Source organism: Callorhinchus milii, unplaced genomic scaffold, assembly GCF_018977255.1.
Source record: "Callorhinchus milii isolate IMCB2004 unplaced genomic scaffold, IMCB_Cmil_1.0 Scaffold3, whole genome shotgun sequence".
Taxonomy (NCBI): domain Eukaryota; kingdom Metazoa; phylum Chordata; class Chondrichthyes; order Chimaeriformes; family Callorhinchidae; genus Callorhinchus; species Callorhinchus milii.
The window spans coordinates 29,037,760-29,059,197 of record NW_024704744.1 but is presented as its reverse complement, the minus strand read 5'-3'; the positions used below and the strand labels follow the sequence as shown (position 1 = coordinate 29,059,197).

The window sequence follows — 21,438 nt, the reverse complement described above, 5'->3', positions numbered from 1 at the left end:
AAGGCAATACATCTCATTCATCTTGGAATGCACAGTAACTTGATTTGAATCCCCTAGTTTGCACTTAAATAGTGGTGGAAGTTCATAACTATTGTAAACACTCTTTCAACTTGGGTATAAGTCAGAAACCAGCTAATAAGATGAATGTAGATGTAGTTTGCTCTTTAGAATAAAGCCCACTAACAGAATATTTTTCATTTTTAAGGCAGTGAACTATATGAAGTAATGACAGCCTTTGACAACAGTACAGCTCTCTATTCAGGATATTGGCTGCATGATTCACTCCATGGAGATCCATTTGTTTCCAAACTTTCCTGGGAAGCTGATATAATATCAGCCTGTTACTTAATAGTCACAGGTAAGACAATATAGTTTTCAATTTAGGCATGTTTCTAAATGGGGTATAATATGTCAAAATGAACATCTATTAAGTGCAATATAAGATGTTCTTCAGTTGGTAGTACCCTTGCCAGGGTTCATGCCTTACTTTGGGATTTGAACTCTTAGTCTAGGCTGATACTCTTGCAACAGTGGAGATGGGTGACTTCCAATGCATGATTGTCAGTGATACCATTCTTTGGATAAGATGTTAATGATCTTATGAGATTGTTCACTAGAGAAGGGAGTTTGTCCTGATGTTCTGTCCAAGATCTCCAGAGTCACTGGTCATTCACTCATGGGTATAGTGGGAGGAAATTAGGATCTCCCTGATGCAAACAGCAGCAGTATTTGCCTATATAAAGCTGCGCATAAACATAATTAAAACCTTTAAAATGGTTTGATGTTATAGTGGTATAAAAATGTATTTCATCTTTTGTACTGTGGAATTGTGGAATTGTGGTCTGCTATGAGCACGATTACCAACTTTTTTTAATGTAGACGTAATAAATGTGTCAGCTTGCCTCAGTTGTAATGGAGTCCACCACATTGTTGGACGTGCTATCTTGCGGATGACATGTTAAATCAAAGTACCGACTGCTTCTTTAGGTGGACGTTAAACATCCTTTGACAAAATTCAGAATGGGTTGGGAGATATTCCTGGCTGACGGAGATGGAATTTGGACATGCATTTGGAGTTAAATTGGACATTCACTTCATTGTTGTTTGTGGGATCCTGTTAGGTGTTGATTGCCCCAAAATACAGTCTTTAGGCTTTACTGTAAATTCCACTATTTGTTACGAAATTTGCTCATTGATAATTGCTTAATGAATCTGCGTGAATTTGAATCTGTTCAGAAACTCACCTGCCTGCACATTGTACTGTGAGTGCATTCCTGGAACTAGAAGTGGACCGGATGGCAAGAATCATCGACACCAAATTGGCGAACTTCTTTTATAAAAATTAAGTTTGGGTGAAAAGATCTTTTTACTGATTGACTATCACCCACAACATTGAATATCCTATTGAGGTCAGAGGAATGAGAACTTGTAATATTAAGTGAAATATTCTTTCATCTGTTGCTGTTTTCAGCCATAAATATCTGCCTCATGGAGTGCTTGTGTAGCTAGAAGCAGCTACTTTTATCAGGGATTTCTTTCAACTACAGAGAAGACTCTTTTCTCCCACTGAATCCTAGCCTTGAGAAGCCTTTGCAATGTTGGTAATAACATAATACACATTTACAATACAATGTCCATTTATATAGTGCTTTTCACATTGGTAGGTTGTCCCAAAGTACTTAATAGTACTGGCTGGGCATCCAAGCTAAGGGTGGGAGCAGAGATGAGTGAAAGAGGAAAGATGGCTGAAAGCAATGAAAGCATATTGATGGATGTGGTGATATTTTTGTTGGTGCCAATAGAAACAATAATTGGCACTCGTGCAGGTCGAGACATTCCTTCATATATCTGGAGTGACTTAGGGGCTAATGATTACATTGTGATTTGGCACTCTACCCTGTCATGTCCTGTGGAATTTTCCTGGCATCGCTTGGTTGACCAAAATGTTGATTCTCCCGTGTTTGCCTTCCTCACAAACCTACTTCACTTCTGCTGAAGTTTTGGCCTCCAACTCAGGGGCCAAACCTCTGGCGACTCGAACTGTTTCCTTTCCCCAAATGACTCCTGTATCACCAAGTGTTCCAAACAACAGCGTTTCCTCCAACAACTGGAGCTGATGGCAGCTTCCATCAATGGCATTGTAAGTGGGCAGCCTTCTGTCAGCTACAGGGGATCAACATGCTGCTAGTGGAGGAATGGCTCCAGCCTGTATGGAGGAAGCTTGGGGTTACATTGCTGTGTTTCTGGCAGTGGGTCGCAGAAACAAATTTTCTCTACCTTCTTAAAATGCAACGTACAAGCTGAAGCTAACTAAGAGGATAAACTACCTTGACCGACCCACGCAACTCATGACTACAGGCACGTTGACTTGATTTACAAGCTCCTTCATAGTTTACAGACTTCACACACTTATTGATTGGGTCGGAAAGGTACAATACCTAAGTGACACCCTCAGATATTGTAGATGAAGGGAATAAAATGCCTTTAGGAAACTGCTGCAGATTCTTAGTCTAATGACAAGTCTATTATTTGTAGCTGCTTCTAGTGAGAGAGTTGTAAGGCTACCATTATTTTCGTTTTTGTAATGTTTGGTCATTTTGGGGCCATGTTTATATCTCTATGTATTTAATTAACATACACTTGGCTTTCCTTTGCAACTCATGGAGTTATGAGCGTATAATGATATTAATTGCATTATTAACTCTTCATTTTTAATTAATCAACAATGCACTATTGCAATAATCTTTCACGATTTGTATGTGGAAGAGACTGATAAGTATATATGTATGCATTCAAGTTCTATTTATTTGCTAATAATTGTCATTACATATTCTTCACTGATTACATATGCCAAAACTCTGCCTTCAAAGATACAACACAATACAAGATTACATTTGTAAACCGCCTTTCAAGTTGGGAGATCCAGCGCCTTGGGAGGTCTTCCTGATGTGAAAGGCACTAGACAAATGTAATTTGTGTTTGTATTATATCATTATTGTGGTGTAAGGTTTAATAAAGATGAATTTGACCCCTGATCTCTGGGTACATTTTACACACAATCTTACACTGTTCAGGGCAACTGTGCAGAAGATTGACATGCTAGTATGTTTTGACTCAATGGTTAGCAATACAAGGATGGTTAGCACTGCTTTTGAAGGCAAAAGAGCACGTCCAGATTCCACTAACTCGCTAGTTACAGGTCAGGTTCCTTGCATTTGGTAAAGCAAAATGACTGTGCTCCAAGCTTGGGTAGTTCAGCCCTATTATATGGTTGCTAGGTGGCAGAAGCTTGTTAATCCTATTAACCAGGTGTTCAGTGCCCCTAAATGTGTTTGGTTGTGCTGTTTCTCACTTACCTGGCGTTGAAGGAAAGATGCCTGATTGTCCAGAAGTACACAAGCTCAACTGAACTGGTGCAATCCCTTCCGATGCCATAAACTGACATTGACTCCTTCAATGCTTGGCTCTGGAGATTTCAGGCCTTCTGACTTTTATGTTGGGTTTACATTATGTTGCTTGGTGCATAAAGTGACGTACAGATTGACTGTGCATTCACACTTGAGCATCACTCTTTGGCTAGAGCTTTCTCTGTTGTTCATTGTTTATGTATTTAGATTCTGCATATGGACTGAAACAGTGACAAGCAAAGAGCTTCGGTCGTCATTTAAACATTATGAATGGGAGAAAATAGAGCTGTGATGGAGCAAGTACAAATTGCGGCGAGTTAGGAGGAGCACTTCCATGACTCCAATAGAAGCTGAATGTTTAGGGAAACCCCATTGTGGTATTAATAAATGTGCTTTTGCAGAGAGGTCAAAACCTCTTCGACTCTAGTGGGACAGTAGGAGTCTAGAAAAATGAATGACCTTATCTTGTGGATTTAGTCAAAGAGATGGATATGGAAGGAGATACAGAAGAAGCTGTCTGATTTAAAGAAAAGTGACAGTTGCCAAGGTTAGTGTCATTCTAGTTATACTTGAGTTTCATAATGAAATTTCTAATTATTCACTGCTTTTACCGTTCAAGATGTAATGGTAAATGTAAGTTGTCGGAAGTCATATGTTATGAAATACTAGCAACTGATTCAGTTCTTCTGCCTATCTCTTAACATAAGACAAATGCATATAGGATAATGCACACAAGAGGGCACACAGTCATTACACTTTACAGTATATCCTATTAAACGTCCTCCTGACATGAAATGTAATGATATAATAAATTTAACGATTATAATTATTATTATGAAGGCGACCTTAGAATTAAATAACGCTCATAAACCATGAGGATTGCAGCGACCAGGTGATTTACTGAATTTGGCCATGTGCAAATTAATTTTCCAAACCTCCCACCAGGCTCATAGTAAGCATGTGCAAATGTGGAAAATGATCGTGACTGACTGACTGGCTTTTTGTCAAGCTTTGCCAAAACATTCTTATTAAAACATGGATATTTCACAATCAATGTGTGAAAGAAAGAAAGCGTGTAACCAACCTCTTATTTTTGTCCTGGCTATTGATTGATTACTTATTTCCGTTTGATATTGTAGGAGAACCATTGACTGCTGCAAGAACAGCACCAGAGCTTCAGGGGGAGTCAGAGGAAGACACAGAATCAACAGTACCCCGGACCAGCAATAGAGATGACCTCAGCCATCACTAGGTGCAATTAGATTCATCATTTGCATAGTCACGTAGCCTAGCTATTAGCAGAGAAGGTAGTGCAGAGCTATGTGCAGGGAGAGTAGTGCAACTTTGGGTGAGGGCTCACAGAGTGAAGCACATAATAGTGGTGATCTGATAAAAACATCTGCGCACAAAACTGATATTTGTGCAAGGCAAATCCATTTTATGGCTGAAAGCAGAAATAGCTGAAAAGAAAAAATGTTTTAGTTAACGAAACATCTTCCCAATTTGATATTCTGACAAGAGTAGGTTGGAGCCTTCACTTGGCAAATAGCGGGTAGCAGGAACAACCTGTGAACTTGGTGGTGAGCAGCACAGCTCAACCTGAAACGTATGAGAGCATTGCCACTATCCTTGGGGCTGAGCTTGATTCAAGGTGACATACTTGGCAATGGAATGTCAGAATTGAGTCATCCCTCTGTGGCGGTCTCAATAGTTTGATTTCTGAGCCAGGCAGGTCCACAGTACACCAAGATATTGCTGCTGACTGACTAGCTAGCCTGATTGGTTGGCAGGACTAAAAGAATCTCCACAAGTGGGACAGGGATTCTTCCTTTTTTGGCTCCTGTTAAATCTGTAAGACACCGCTTTAACTTTGTCTTGCAGGATAGAGTGATCCTAGTTGGACAAGCAGAAGAAAAGCTTGCCAGTCAGTACTGTTATGGACAAACTATGTGGTTGTAGATGATTCAACTCTAGCTGTATTCCAGGATACTCTATGGCAACCTCAAGGCTTGGATATCACCAACCAGTGCCTAATACTCTCCAGATTTAGGTAAAAATTAGGAGGCAGGATTCGCTTTCCAATTTCAGAATATTCACCTGTAAAGACTCTCCAATATTGCACTGAACAATAAGTTAAAGTCCTGACGTGGGTTTGAACTCAGAGAGGACCTTCAACTGAGCCAAGCTAACAGCAATTGTTTTGATATAAAAGTATTGTGATAAGACCCTGGATACTAGGCATTGATGTATATGATGTTTCTGTTACTGTTTGTTATTATCTGTCTTTCAATGTTAATGGAATGATGACCTTTTTTGTTGTAGAAATTCTCCTGTAGGTGTCTTGAAGTTGCTCGAAACATGGAAGTTGAATACTGCGATAATCACAAGAACTGAAATGTTAGCCTCAATTATGCAGTGTGACTGTAGTCATGGTTGTAATAATGCACACAAATTTATTCTCTGTGCTGGACAACCTCAGTCACTGGTCGCTGATGTTACTGGGTATGACACTCTGCTGTGGAATATCTTTTACACAGAATACTTTCTCATCCTCGGTAATATTCCTCTCCATAATAACACTAACAATCAGATGTCCAACAGCAGGTACAATCTTTCTCCCTCCTCTTCACCACCCACACACGTGAAAGAACTGTACTATTGCATACATGGCACACATGACTATAGAATACAATGGTGCATAGATGTCACATTGTATCATTCTCTGCTCTTAGTATTTATTGTGAGTGAGCCTGGCTCATTTGGTAGCACTCTCATCTGAGTTGGAAGATTGTGGATACAAGCCTCACATCAGGACGTTGAACTCATATCGTCTTGGCTGAGGATTCAGTGCAATGCTGGAGGGGTGCTGCCTTGCTGGACACTGAACAAACTCCCAGAGAGATAGAATAGACAAACAGGCAAATTCTACTTTGTTTTAGGCAAACCCTACTTCGCTTTGCTCGTCCTTTGATCGTCCATTTCCCTAGTCATTAAAATAAGTTAAGGCAAAAATTAAAAATCCACATTCTTCATAATTTTTTTCTGGAGAACTTAAATTTAGTAGAAAATAAAGAAAAACTGTTCAGTAAAGCTATACTATCCACAACGATGAAAAAAGTAATTGTGTTTTTAAAATATATGTAATGAATGGTTCATACATGACAGATGATCACAAGCCTAGTTCTAACAGTAAACAACTTTATTCTTAGCGCATTTGCGTCAGTACAGTTAACATCTCAGAGATTGTGCCAATTATCTGTGGTGAAAGAAAAGTCCAGCAATTGTTGTATTTAGTATGCTTGGTTCAAAACAAAAAAGATCTGTTTCAAAATTTGCAACTTTTAAGTATGTCCCACAAATATACAAATATATTCGCCCACAAATATACAGTCAATTCACTTTTACAGTATATTCTGTGAAGCGCTTTAAGAATTCTAGAAGATGTGAAAAGCGCTATATCAAATGCAAGGATTATTATTATTATATGCATCAAGATATAAAGGGGATCGTGTGGAGGTAGGGGGACTGAGTTCCTTAACGATGAAAGCAGAAATTTAGTTGAGATTATGACTTTAAGCAAAATGAATGGCTATGTTTTGCTTTTAGGCTATTTCTTGGCTGAAAAAAAGCCTAGAAACTCCGTAAAGGGGTTGAGAAGGAAAACAACAACCTTTGGAAGAGGAGTTTTTTCCTTTTTAAAAAAATCCAATTTTACCAAATCCTGCAATTTAATTCATAGTCCAGAAATCACTATTAGTGCAGCAACCTTTGTTTTACAAATATCATACTTTCAACTGCAAAATGTAGTTAGTTTAAATCCTACAAAATAATAAAATTTTGTTTCTCTCTCAAAATGTAAAGAAACCTGAATAAATTACATTTCTTGTAACTGTAAATCAAATCTCTGTGTGTGTGTGGTTCATTTTCACATTAGTCTAACATTTCACAACAGTCTGGATTCTGTTTCTGTGACAAATCTAAATGGCGTGCTGATGCATTGTGCCCTTCTACCCCCAAGCCTCATCTATCTGTAATACTTTGTTATAATTCCAAACAATCCATTTATTACATGCCTTTTTTTCTGTAACACTGTATCTTGCTGTCAATGGGCCATTGTTTGGATGAAACATTAAACCAAGACCTCAGCAGCCTTCAACAACAACAACTTGCATTTATATAGGGCCTTTCATTCCGGATGGCTTCCCGAAGCGCTTCAAATGCCATAGTAGTGTATGAAAAGAGAAGAGAGTTTCTCCTGGGGTCCTGACCAGTGTACCCCAGCTAAAATTGATCAATCAATTTATGGCTGTTTGTGGGACATTGCTGTGCACAAATTGGCTGCAACATTCACCTACCTAATACACTGTAAATCCTGTGAAGCGCTTTGAGATGTTCTGGTGACTTCCTTACCACCTATATATATATTTCAGTAACCATTACAGTATCTATTGCAGGAAACAATATAGGAGCAAGTTTTTCAGAACCATTGAAATCACTAAATGCAAATTGTTGTACTATACGAGGATATTGTTTGTATCTCAGAATTACTCTCTGGCATCCAAAATGTTTGTTTTCCTTTTGCACAACTTAATCTTTATTTAAAAAAAACTGCAAAACACTTCTCAAACATTATCCAATTGGAGTTGTATTGTATTGATGATGTGTATGTTTAATCTGTTTCATGCTTCTAGGTTTGTGTGTTATATGAAGGTGTCCATGAGGTTTGTATTATGTGTTCTAATAGGTGCTCTGTATTGAATTGAAAGAGTTCCACTCATAGATGGTTACATAGCCAACTGCAGCAGTGCTAGGATCTTTAAGTATTGTGACTAAAAGCTGAACTATAGAAGCATAGAAATGTACAACAGAGTAGGAGGCCTTTCAGCCCATTTGTTTGTATTGGTGTTTGCTCCTCCAGGAAGCTATCTTTCTCTCTTCCACTCGACCTATATAAAATTGGTCACTCACTCCAGGCTGTTTTGTGGGACATTGCTGTGTGCAAGCTGACTGCTATGTTTCACCCACAATATACACAGTCAAACCACTTTACAGTATATCCTGTGAAGACCTTTGAGACATCTCAATGATGTAATAAGACGCTAAATCTAATGTAAGACTTATTATTATTATAAAAGTCTTAACGGCTCTAGTCTCTCCTCATATCTTCATCTCCAGTATCACTCTCATAAACCTAAGCCGCACCCTCTCCATTGCTCTATTCTTTTTATAATGTGGTGCCCAAGACTGCAGAATAAACCAATGTCTTATGGATTCATCATCACTTTCTTGCTTTTGCATTCATTGTATTCAAAATCCCATTTACCCTTTAACACCCTTTCATTACCTGCAATTGCACTTTTAGTAAGCTATGTATTTGTACCCAGAGATCCCTCTATTCCTTCACCACATTGAGAACTCTATTGTAATGTTTGTAATCCAAAACAGTTTCGATTCACTAGTTGCTTTATTTAAACCTTACACTTCACACTTTCTTCCACCATCACTTTGAAATACAGTCACTTTCCCAGAATCATTTTATACTTGTTTGCTTCTCTTTGTCAATATCCAATGACCAATTAAGTAATTAAACCAATATGCAACATCTACCACCCAGGGTATAATTCTGCTCCTTATTCTTTCTTCCAAAATGCATGACATCATATTTTGCTATAAATCTGCCCTCTCTACTCACCTATTAATATCTGCCTGGAATTTCCTGCATTGTTTGCCCCTATTAACACCACCTCATAATTTAGTATAATCCATGAATTTAGATATTCTCTCAATTTCTGCGTATAGATCATGGAGCAAGAGAGGTCCTAATACCCCGTGGAGTCCTGTAGCTCAGTGGTTAGAGCACTCTCTTCGCAAGCGAGAGACGTAAGTTCAATTCCAGGCAGGGTGAAACCTTGGGCAAGTTTCCTTACTCCACAGGCCTAATAATAATCCCTCCAAAAAAACAAAACAATAATAAATTGGTCATTTTCAATCCATATGACTGTTTGTAGGACATTGCTGTGTGCAATTGGCTGCCGTGTTCGCCCACAAATATACAGTCAGTTCACTTTACAGTGTGTTCTGTGAAGCGCTTTGGGACGTCCTCTCGATGTGAAAAGCGCTATATCAAATGCAAGGAATATTATTATTATTATACCTGAGGCATGCCACTAACTACTGTTCAGAAAATCATCTCTTAATTTCCACATGGCTTCAACGATTCCTCTATCCACTTTATTTTGCCCACAAATATACGGTCAATTCACTTCACAGTATATTCTGTGAAGCGCTTTGAGATGTCTAGAAGACTTGAAAAGTGCTATATCAAATGCAAGGATTATTATTATTATTTATTTACCTTGTCATCTGTGCCTTAATGTTCCTTAATTTTGGCCACAAGTTTTCTATGTGACACCTTATTGAACACCTTCCTGAAATCCAAATAAACATTAACTGCATCTCTTTTCATTTTTATACTTGTTACACTTTCATAACTTTTGTACATGCTATGAAGCAGTTGCAAAATTTAAAATAATTATTGCAAGGTTATGTTATCTGAGAATTGTGTTGATAGAGAGAATAAGATGTAGAGTACAAAATAATTCTGTTCAAATATTAAAATTGTAGCATTATCGATGTTGTCAAAGAGAGGATATATCTACTTTCCTTTCTTTTTAAGGGCTGCTTTCAACACTGGGGAATGGATACGTGATTTACTTGTCAATCACACAAAAGAGAAAATTGAAACCTCCTGAAATATTGATAACCAACCTTGCAATCAGTGATTTTGGAATGTCAGGTAAACTATTATAATAATAACTATTATAATGTGCTTCATTTATAACTCAAATGGGGTGTGAACCCCGTTCACTGTACCTCCACTCAGTCAGCTAGCTTCTTTCCCATTCACTGGAAGGCTTCCACGCTAAAAATAGATGACTTCAGAATCATAGACTAATTGTAGATTAGAGAACCAAATAGCTGTAAAATAATAAGTTATTTCAATAAAGTCCATTGATGAAACAAAAACAAAATTAGAACATGTCAATAATATTTCAGTGGAACCCTGTTATAATGCAGTATCAATATGTTGTGATGACCTGGACTGCAGTGCTCGAGTTGTGACCCCGCCAGAGAACTGTACAATGTCAACATGTAGGGATTTGGACTCAATTTTGCCTCTTGTTGCCTCACCTTGTTTTCACATGGCGGGTGATGAGTCATCTAACACTCCTAGATCTCTTTGAGTTTTCCATTAGCAAGTTCCATCCCATCCATGGTGGATATGTGCCTCTATATTTATATCTATTTCTGTATCAAATTAACAGGTTTATTAAAATACATGCATATTTCTTTTTCAGTTGGAGGACAACCCTTTCTGATTATATCTTGCTTTTCACATCGATGGATATTTGGATGGGTCGGCTGTCGCTGGCACGGATGGGCAGGATTTTTCTTTGGTTGCGGGAGTCTTATCACAATGACTGTTGTAAGCTTGGACAGATACTTAAAAATCTGTCATTTGCAATATGGTAAGTAACCCATCAATTTAAAATTTCTAAATTCGTTATTCAAACCAACTGCTTTTTCAATAGCATGTCTAAAATGATTTAAATAATTTTGCAGGTAGTTGGCTTCAAAGGCGTCATGTCTTCATGTCCTTAGCTTTCATCTGGTTTTACGCTGCATTTTGGGCTACAATGCCGCTGGTTGGATGGGGGAACTATGCTCCAGAACCTTTTGGTACATCCTGCACTCTGGACTGGTGGCTTGCACGGGTCTCTGTATCTGGACTAATCTTCGTTCTGACAATACTATTCTTTTGCCTCTTGCTTCCAATAATTATCATAGTATTTTCATACATAAAGATCATAGCCAAAGTTAAGTCATCTGCCAAAGAAGTTGCCCACTTTGATTCAAGAATTCAAAATCACCATAGCCTGGAAATGAATCTAACAAAGGTAACTAGTATTTTTGTTCATTTGTCTAGCGCATATATAAAATGTTTGTTGTCTTAGTTTCTAATGATATTTATTATGTTAATTTAACATAGAGTTGGCTTTATTGTCCATTTGGTGGTGCTCATGCAAGACCCATTTCCATTAAGAAAATAACTGTGATACCAAGTTCGCAAGTCTACTTGCTCTGAGGTAGAGCAAAGCTTTAGTCTACTTAAGCAGGAATTTTGTTAAGCATCCATTATTTCTTATAATGTTCCTGCCAGGTTTTCCTTTTCTTTTGAAAGGCAAAGTGAATAGGAAGAATTCTGACTGAGATTGTTTTGGCTTTGAACTCACTATTCTGATCAACAGAATTTCTATTCCAGTTTTCAAAATTTTCTCCCAGATTTTGATGCTTATTTCATATTTTCTTGTTGCTTTAAATAATGAAATCTAATTATTGGATTGATTAATATGGAGTATGGTTTGCAAAGTTAACAGACTACTTTTTCTTTTTTCCCACACTAGATGGCAATATTTATATGTGGAGGTTTCATGTTTGCTTGGATCCCGTATGCAGTTGCATCAGTGTGGTCAGCTTTCGGGAGTCCTAATTCAGTGCCAATTGAGGTTTCTGTAATACCGACAATGCTTGCAAAGTCAGCAGCAATGTACAACCCCATCATATATCAAATTATTGATTGTAGATGTGTAAGTCTAAGCAGGATTACAATGATTTGTGACTTCTTCAGATCAGCACGCCAAAAGACAACATTTCGGAAACCTAGGTAAATATCTTTATAAGTGAATATTCTTTGCTACCACTGTGCACGTTATGTCAAAAGGCAAAGGGAGATATAAATTAATGTTCTTGAGAATAAGTTATAAATCTTTCTTCTGCATGATACAATTTACTGCATCTATTTATAAATCAAACCTTGACAGATTATGTTGTACTATTAATGCTGGTGTATAACTGTTTTAATACAGACGTGACACACTTCCTTGAACATATCAGTGACAGTGCTCCTAGTGTCACTTAAATCATATATATTTTACATTAAATTATGTAAACCGTATAAAGAAGTTTATGAACCTCTATTTTTACTCAAACAAATACAGTCCCAGCGCTTTGGGACATCCTCCCGACGTGAATGGAGTTCTACAAATATAATTTTGTTGTTGTTGTCTAACCAAATTCTTATAGAAAGCTAAAATAAAAATAAACATCGCTGGGAACATTCAGAAGGTCAGGCAGCATCTACGGAGAAAGGAAAGTGAGTCAACGTTTCGGGTCCATGACCCTTCGGCAGAACTTTCTTATAGAAAGCTACATTTCACTCCAACTTCATGATTTGCCAAATATTACTTTTTAAAAGTGGATTTCAGCATCAATCTCTCCATTCTAACTATATCAATTACGAAGAGTTAAATGTTTATTTTTTTAATTTAATTCACGAGCGCTCAAGATGAATTAGTCTTAATGAGTTATGGAATTTGACAGCATAAAGGGGGCTGTAAATGCTTAGAAACTTAGCAAAGTGTCTTGAGTTAATCACAGATGGTAAATTGTCTTGCAGCTCAGGAACTCCACTGAAATAGTTTGCCCAAATATGTAATCTGCATTCACTACAGTTCTTTAACATAATTATTCAGACTTCACTCCAAAGAAGTTATATATAGATAATGACTCTTTTCAGGCATGTTATTTTTCACATTCATGATCTTCAAATTGGGCCAGACTCATCAATTCAGGATCTCACAAAAAAAATCTCACTTTTAAGTCTAGAGGTGTCGCAGTAATTCATTAGCTTGATCGGTGGATACTATGTTTCATCAAATAAGAATTTTAGAATAATTTAAAGTTCAGATTCAATTTATAGGTTTAGCTACAAATTGATCCTCATACTAGGACAGAACAGTACAACTGCTTATAATGCTGTCCAATGTCTCACACTCCAATGTTATAATGAAACATTGAAAAATAGCTGGTTTCCTAATCGTCAGCTTGCTGTATGTTGCACATGTGTACTCCGTCTTCCCGTGCTAAAAATATCCTAACTTCAAGGTTGTCAGACATATCCTCTGCAACGTTTTCTTTGCAAAATGACATTAGTGGGACTACCTGTGCATAGTCTTCCCACAGATGTGATGTCAGTGCCTACCTAACGAATTGGAAGTCAGTCAGGTTTTAGAGTGAGAATTGTCGTCTGGCCTTATACGTGAACCCGTATTATAAAGAGGCACATTATTACAAAAACAACAACAACAAATTACACTTGTATCTCCATTATGGCTGGTAATAATGAAGAAGTAGTCTCTAAGACAGTGATCGGGAACCCATGGCCAGAAATGGCCTGTGGGACTGTCAACAAGTGGCTCTCCGAACATTTGCATTAGTCTAGGTAAGTGTCCATGTTCGTTCGACCGACTGACCGACCAACCAACCAACCAATCAATGAACGTGTTTCCAGTTTTTTTTATTGCATTTTCTTGATTTATGGCCTAAGGCTCTGTCAGGGAGTAGATCTTCGAGTGTATCAAATTGCAACCGATAAAGTGACTGCCTCAATTATGACTAGAAATGTTTTACCTATAAAATTCAATTTCACTGAAAGTTTTATTTTGCCACTTGAACATTGTGCTAACTAAATTGTGCATTAGCCACAGTTCAATGTCCCCTTGCAGTTAATACATGACTGATGTACTGTTCCAGAGGAGGGCGGTCACAGGTTCATCCATTTCCACAGAGGGGTAGAACATCAGTTAGAGAGACAGCAATGCATAGGTGGTCGGTGGTGCCCTATCAAGGATCTTTTTATTGCTCAGAAACTTGGATCAATACATGGCACCGTTATCATCAGCCAACTATCCCTGACCTTAGATCGGAATTTTAGAATTGGGGATTTGGTACCAGAATGGAACTAGGGATGAGGGACTTTAGTTATGTGGAGAGACTAGAGAAGCTGGGATTGCTCTCCTTAGAGCAGAGAAAGGGGAGATTTAATACAGGTGTTCAAAATTATGAGGGTTTTTGATAGAGTAGATAGAGAGAAACTGTTTCCACTGGCAGGTGGGTCAGTAACCAGGGCATATAGATTTAAGATAATTGACAAATGAACCAGAGAGGAGATGAGAATTTTTACACAGCGAGTTTTTACAGTCTGAAATGCAAAAAATTGTAAGGATGTGGGGAAAGAACTGAGGAGTGAGATTGATTTGGTAGCTCTTCCAAAGAGCCGGCACAGGCACAATGGGCCGAATAGCCACTTTCTGTGCTGTAATATTCTATGATTCTATTATTCTATGAAGACCAATTGACTCCAGATATTTCCACAAAAAAGATGATGATTTTTACATGAGAGGCTAGAGATGAGACAGTTGCCTCCTACTTAAGGCAAACTGCAATGCTATAGCACAAAACAGCTGATACATTATCACTTCCAATCTTGCACCTACATTTTAAATGTATGCCACCGCATCCCCCACCCCGCCTTTGAAAAAAAACAGCATGGAAATGTTTCTAGGTCTCTTGCCAAGGTTTACCCATTGTGAAGCTGTTGGCAATGAGTTCCCAGGCTTTTGTGGTATTTGGTTTGGGAGGTCTTGCATTCCTGAGCTGGATAAGGATTTTTTCTTGGACAATGTCTCTTTCATAATGATGGATGTCTCAATGTTAATATAATGCTCTGATCCTCTGGAACTCCCTGCTCAATGCCTCCACCTCACCTCCTCTTTACCTGTCTTCAGATAATACCACCTGAAGACTTTCCTCTTTCATTCTATGAGGTAACCATCTATATTCTTTTCCTGTCAGGATAATTTGTGCATGAATAGTGACAACAACAAATTGCATTTATACTACAACAACAACAATGTGCACTTATATAGCACCTTCCACACAGGGCAGAGTCTCAGATCACTTAACAATGGCGGAGTCTGACTCTGAGCCGGGGTGGGGGGAAGGTGACTGTAAGCACGGTCGAAAAGGAAGGTTCTCAGGCAGGACATGAAAATGGTGGGGCGCAGGGGCGGAGGGTGCAGGAGGCCGGTGCCAGTTGACCAAAGGTGCCAGATAGTGGATTGGGGAGTGAGGAGGTTGGAGAGGGAGGGAGGTGCCAGGGAATGAAGTGATTTGAATATGAGTGTGTGGATCTTGAAGTCAATCCGTTCGGTAATGGAGAGCCAGTGGAGCCTGGCCAGAACTGGTGAGATGGCCAAAGCTGGTTATACAGTGCCTTTCACATCAGGAGGATGTCCCAAGGCATTGAAAAGAAGGGAAATTGAAATCTAACCATTTTCTCTGTTCAAATAAAAATTATAAGTTTCCTCTAAGCAATGTAAGTGGCAAATGGTATTTTCTGAAAATATGAAAATAGTGATCAATGCACCAAATTAATACCGGAAGCCAATTTGTCCAGGATTGTATAAGTTTGCTTCAGTTCCACAGAAAGTTAGTAAGACAGGTAGCGAGACAACAACATGCCAATAGCTTTGGGAGTTTCCCAAGGGTGCTCAGAATTATAGATTGCATACACATGGCATTATGGCTTCTAACAGTGAACCAGATGGCACACCTCAGCCGGAAGGGCTTCAATTCTATCAATCTGAAGACAGTTGGTATATAGTGCACCTCAAAGCATCCTGTGAGTCAATAACATCTCCTTTCTGCTGAGCAATTCATGTTTTCCTGCACATTCAAGAATGAAGAAAAACCTCACGGCTGTTTGCGGGACAATCTTGTGTTCAAATTAACTGCTACATTCACGTATAAAAATAATCTACACTTTACAATAAATCCTGTGAAACACATTCTCCTGAAGTGAAAGATGCTACATTAAATGCATTATTATTGTAACATTGTCTTTCTTATTGAGAGAAGTCACTCTGATGAATGAACAGCAATTCCATTTCAATAAAGGTAATTAATACAGTATATTATACATACTACAACAGGATTATAATTTAAATGGTGTTTTTTAGGAACCCTTTTTTTCCCCCTTCTTTTAGACCGTTTATGGTAACCAGAAATAACAATTCCTTGGATTTCAAAGAGACACATTTGGAGCTTGAATTGAATTAATTTCTTTCCTGATCTCCACTTCACTAATGGACATACAATCATTTTGGATGGATTCCAGTACATCAAGATCAAGCACAGACTGCACTTATAATATTCATGTATGATGCTTTGTATATAATGAGAATTTGGGGAATTAATACACATGTTTGCTTTTCCTGCACTGATTCTGGTAAAATCATGAGAAACCTCACTTTCTATGCTATTTTCCTATGAAGATTTAGTGCCATTCCTTATTTTTCCAATTCACAGTTGAAACACTTGAGTTTCATTAGACCACAGAGTTTCTCTTCAGATTTAGTAATTTAAACTATAAAGGATTATAGTGCAGGATAATAAATGATTGTCTTAATTATATAGTACGTACTAAATATGGAAAATGGGATGGTGTATTTTTTGCATACACAAAACAGACATTTTTGGGTGATTTTTCTTATATAGTATAATAATCTGTAAATATATGACAGATTTAAACTATTGGCTGATTGTGGGATTTTGCTGTGAGCAAATGGGCTGCTGATTTGCCTGCAAATTCCATAGTCTCTTCACATTACAGTGAATGTAGACTAATACAAAATATACCAGAGATTGGGGGCTGAGATATAACAGTGAACGTCTGGTTAGGATGTGAGTGTATTCTCTGAAGATTAGGAGGCTGAGGGATGAGTTGATTGAAGTATTTAGAATTATGAAAGAGTTGGACAGAATAATCTGTCAGACGTTTTTCCCTCCCGGTAGATCCATCAATTACAAGACATCATCTTAAAATTGTGCTGAAACAGGTTAGCTGGTTAGCAGAGCTCAGGAGAGATTTTTCATGGAGAGTGATACAAATTTGGCACGCACTGCCCCGGAAAGTCATGGATGAAAAATACGTTGAGGGATTTAAGAGAAAGGTGGATAGATACTTAGAGCATAAAACATTAAGGTATATGACAAAAAGGCCGGGAGAAGGAATTGGAGAAGGTTGGGCGACGGAATGGTCTGTGGCAGAACCGGCTCGATGGGCCAAATTGAAGAACGAGAATAGGAGTGGAAATGTAAACTAAATTGATAATTGGAATTGAGCACCCTAATTGGTGAAGAATTCAATTGAGGTATATGAGAGATAAGTGTAGAATTTGTTCTAATTTAAGTTTCCTTTTTTTTCTGTTATCAGGCTGGTCAGATGGTCCAAAATGGTCCTTTACAGTCTTTCATATTCCTATACTTAATTTAGAACCATCATTGCATATTGATATTGAACAACATTACTGATAATATTTTTGTAATAATACGGTTAGATTGTGTTGAGAAAATTATTTAAATGTTCAAGCCTAAAGCTATTCTCTTCAGCTCCCACCAATACCTCCTTCTTGCCTCAACTTTCCCACCTTCTCTCTCTGACTCATTCTTGATGTTAGGTTGTACCTTCAGATTTCTTGAGTAAGTCAATTTTCTACATTTTCACCAAATTGCCAGCCTCATCTCATGCTGTACGCTGTTGAAACCTTCATTCACACCTACAGCACCCAAACCCATCCTCACTGGCCTCCCTAAGGTCCAGCATCAATAAGTTCCATTTCATCATAAAAACTCTGTCGACTACGTCCTTGCTTGCATGAAGCTTCGCATGCTTATTATTCCTGTCTCCTAGTGAATCTATGTCAAGCTCCTTAATCTCACCTACAAACTCGGAACTGCTGCACATCTACTGTCTACTCTGCCCCACCAATGGTGGGCAAGCATTCAACCACTATTTGCTCACCTTTTGAAATACTTTCTCTCAATCTCTCTGCCTCTCTATTTGTCTTCAAAATCTACCTGAAAACCTACCTCTTTGACCATGGCTGCGATCACCTCCCTTCTTCCTGCAAGTTTGATGTCCGACGCCATCTCTATGAATGTTCTGAAACATTACTGTATGTGAAGGGTGCTGTATAAATGCAAGTTGTTGTTACTGTTAATTATATACAAATGTACACTGTAATGGTTTATGCACGTAATATTCCTTCTTAATTCAAAGATAATTGAATAGTAAGCAAAATATATATTTATTCTGCTAATAAATGTCAATAAGTATCTTTGTGGGAATTGTTGCTATCGAAATACCATACCAAAATGGTTTCTATTTTAATTATTTTTGGTCATTCGGGTATCTGAAATCTGCAGAAATCCAACATCATGTCTGTACGAGTCTTGTAGCTTAGTGGGTAGAGCATTCGCCTTGCAAGCAAGAGGACCTGGGTTTGATTCTTGGGCAAGATGAAACATTGGGCAAGTTTCTTTACTCCATATGCCTCTGTTTACCTGACAGTAAGTAAGAACCCGATTGTTAGTCGATTGGCGGATTGCTTTCCAGGGCTAATCATCCCTTCAAAATAATAATACTAATAATTTGGTCACTCGATCCACGACTGTTTGTGGGACACTGCTGTGCACAATTGGCTGCCGCGTTTTTGCCCACAACATATACAGTCAATTCACTTTATAGTCTATTCTGTGAAGCGCTTTGAGACGTCTAGAAGATGTGATAAGGCACTATATCACATACAAGGATTAGTATTATTATTATTATCATGTTTAAGAGTATCCAAACCAGACTGAGAACCATATATGCATGCCACTTACATATGGAATGGAATGGGCACACTCTCCAGAATGTGCGTTGGGATTTCTTGGAGTCTAAAACCACATAGCTTGCTTTTGAAAGCACTGTCTGTCAAGATTCCTACTGCATGTCTAACTAGGACCATTTTATTTGTTAGGGCTTTGGCTTGTAGAGTTAACATGAGCTGAGTGGGAGGAATCTCTCCCACCCTGCATCCGCTACTCCTGCTTGATCCTGGACTTTACAAATGGGCTGAAGGAAATCTTTGCATGCCCAGCAACTTAGAACCATGAAGGAGAACTGACTGGACACATGTCTCATATGTCACGAGCTTAATGTGGTTTGGAACCTTACTGCTCTTAAAGAACGACAAGAACCCTACATCCTGATAGGCATCAACACTGCTAATGCCCCTTATATCTTCCATTCAGTATATCCACGTGACCAGGGCCCCCTCTGTGTCCTCATTGACCTCTCTGCTGCGTTTGACACCATTGACCACTCTATTGTCCTCCACCGACTCTCCTCTCACCCCAACCTTCATGGTTCTGTCCTTGAGTAGTTCAGATCCTACCTCTCACACCGTCTCCACTTTGTCTCCACAAATGCTTCTCCTCCAGCCCCCACACTATCTTGTGCAGTGTTCCTCAGTGCTCTATCCTTGGTCCTCGCCTGGGTCAGAAGGTCCAAGCAACATCAAGATTCCAGTTCATAGTCCAGGTGGGCACTCCAGCACTCAGAAAGAACTGCATAGTTGCACTTGCTGTTCAAATGAGATACTAAACCCAGGTCCTATCTGCTGCTTCTTCAGGTTGGAAGTTAAACGCTGTGACACTGTTCAAAAAGAGCGGGCAGTTTTCCAAATTATTCACCAGTGGCTGTTTATTCAGCCAGGATTCAAAGCAACATTTAATAGGAAATATTCAGGTTTCTAAATCACCATTGGTATCCTGTATGGACTTGGTATAACAGAGTAATACTATCAGCATGTTTTTTGAAATTATTATCCATTATTTCCCACATGATGTCACTGTTGCATCAAAAATGTGATTTGGGATTTTTTTCAACCAGCTTTTCTTTAAAACTGGTTGAGCTGTTCGGAGCCTGGCTCAGTTTGTAGCACTCTCATCTCTGCATCAAAAAGGTTGTGGGTTCAAGCCCCTTGGCTAAACTTTAATTTTTTATTGGCTGACACTCCAGCACAATGCTGGGAGGATTTGCTGTGTGGTTGGAGGTGTCATCCTTTAGATGAAACATTAAATCGAGGTCCTGTCTGCCTGTCCAGGTGGATATTAAAAGATCCCATTACACTATTCGAAAATAGAAGTCAATTTCTCCTTGTGTCCTGACCAATTATCCCTAGATAAAATTATTCATTCACTTCATAGTTGCTTGTGGGATACTGCTGTGTGCAAATTAGTTGCCTACAAAATACACAGTCACTACACTTTACAGTAACTCAAGTGCTTTGAGACATGAAAGGTGCTAAGGTGCGATATTAAATGCAAGGGTTATTATGTATTATTAATTTAAAAAATTACATTTATAGTGATGTGAATTAAATAATCCCAACAAATTAATTTAAATAAAAACAAAGGTATTGTTTAGTAGTAAGGTAGATGAATACTTTTGAATAGATTTGAATTGTTATTTGAGGTTTCATCAAGTCATGCACCAACTGATTCCCAGTGAAGAGTGAATAATGGACTTTTGTTTTACAAAGTTAGACTAACAGAAGCTGAAGTGAGTTTATTCATGCTGGAAATATTCTTTATAGTTCATTAGCTCTGCTCGCTTATTCTTCCCTGAAGATTTATTCCTGCAAACAAAGAACCGTTCTCTGGTACTTTTGTTGTATTACCACACCTTCAGTTAATGATTGGAGCAGTTTTCTCCTTGAATACAATACTATCCACCTTTTGCTATGCATCTTAAGCCACATTTCTATTAAAAGTTCTAAAAAAAAATTTCAGTTAACACTTTTTGTATTTTCATAAATTATTTAATATCCACATAATGATCTTTTCGTGTGGTTCTCTCCGACTGACTAATTGTGCATCCAAGATTATTTGGAAAGTTTTACAGATTCAATGATGGTTCACCAAGAAACATCTCATTATTCCTTATCTCACTGCGTTGTTGGTTTCACTTTTTGGTTAATAATAATAATAATCCTTGCATTTGATATAACGCCTGATCAAGTCATCGAGACGTCTCAAAGTGCTTCATAGAATATACTATAAAGTGAACTGACTGTATATTTTAGTGATTGAAATGTTTATAATGTTTGGTTTTACTGTCCACTTTGTAAACAATTTCATCATTATATAATAAAACAAACAAAATATTTTAAAACAGGAGAATTATGGAAACAATTAAGCAATTTTGCTTTCCATTGTTCTGACACTTCTTGTATTATTGATT

General features: G+C 38.1%; 1 protein-coding gene across 1 annotated transcript; it reads left to right on the top strand.

Moving 5' to 3' along the window:
- The first annotated feature begins 225 nt into the window (after positions 1–225).
- Positions 226–16,427, top strand: opn5 (opsin 5). The gene is made up of 6 exons (XM_007903322.1): positions 226–358; positions 10,084–10,203; positions 10,766–10,936; positions 11,031–11,365; positions 11,873–12,132; positions 16,355–16,427. The coding sequence occupies exons 1-6, from the start codon at positions 226–228 to the stop codon at positions 16,425–16,427; spliced, it is 1,092 nt and encodes a 363-aa protein (XP_007901513.1).
- The last annotated feature ends 5,011 nt before the right edge of the window (positions 16,428–21,438 follow it).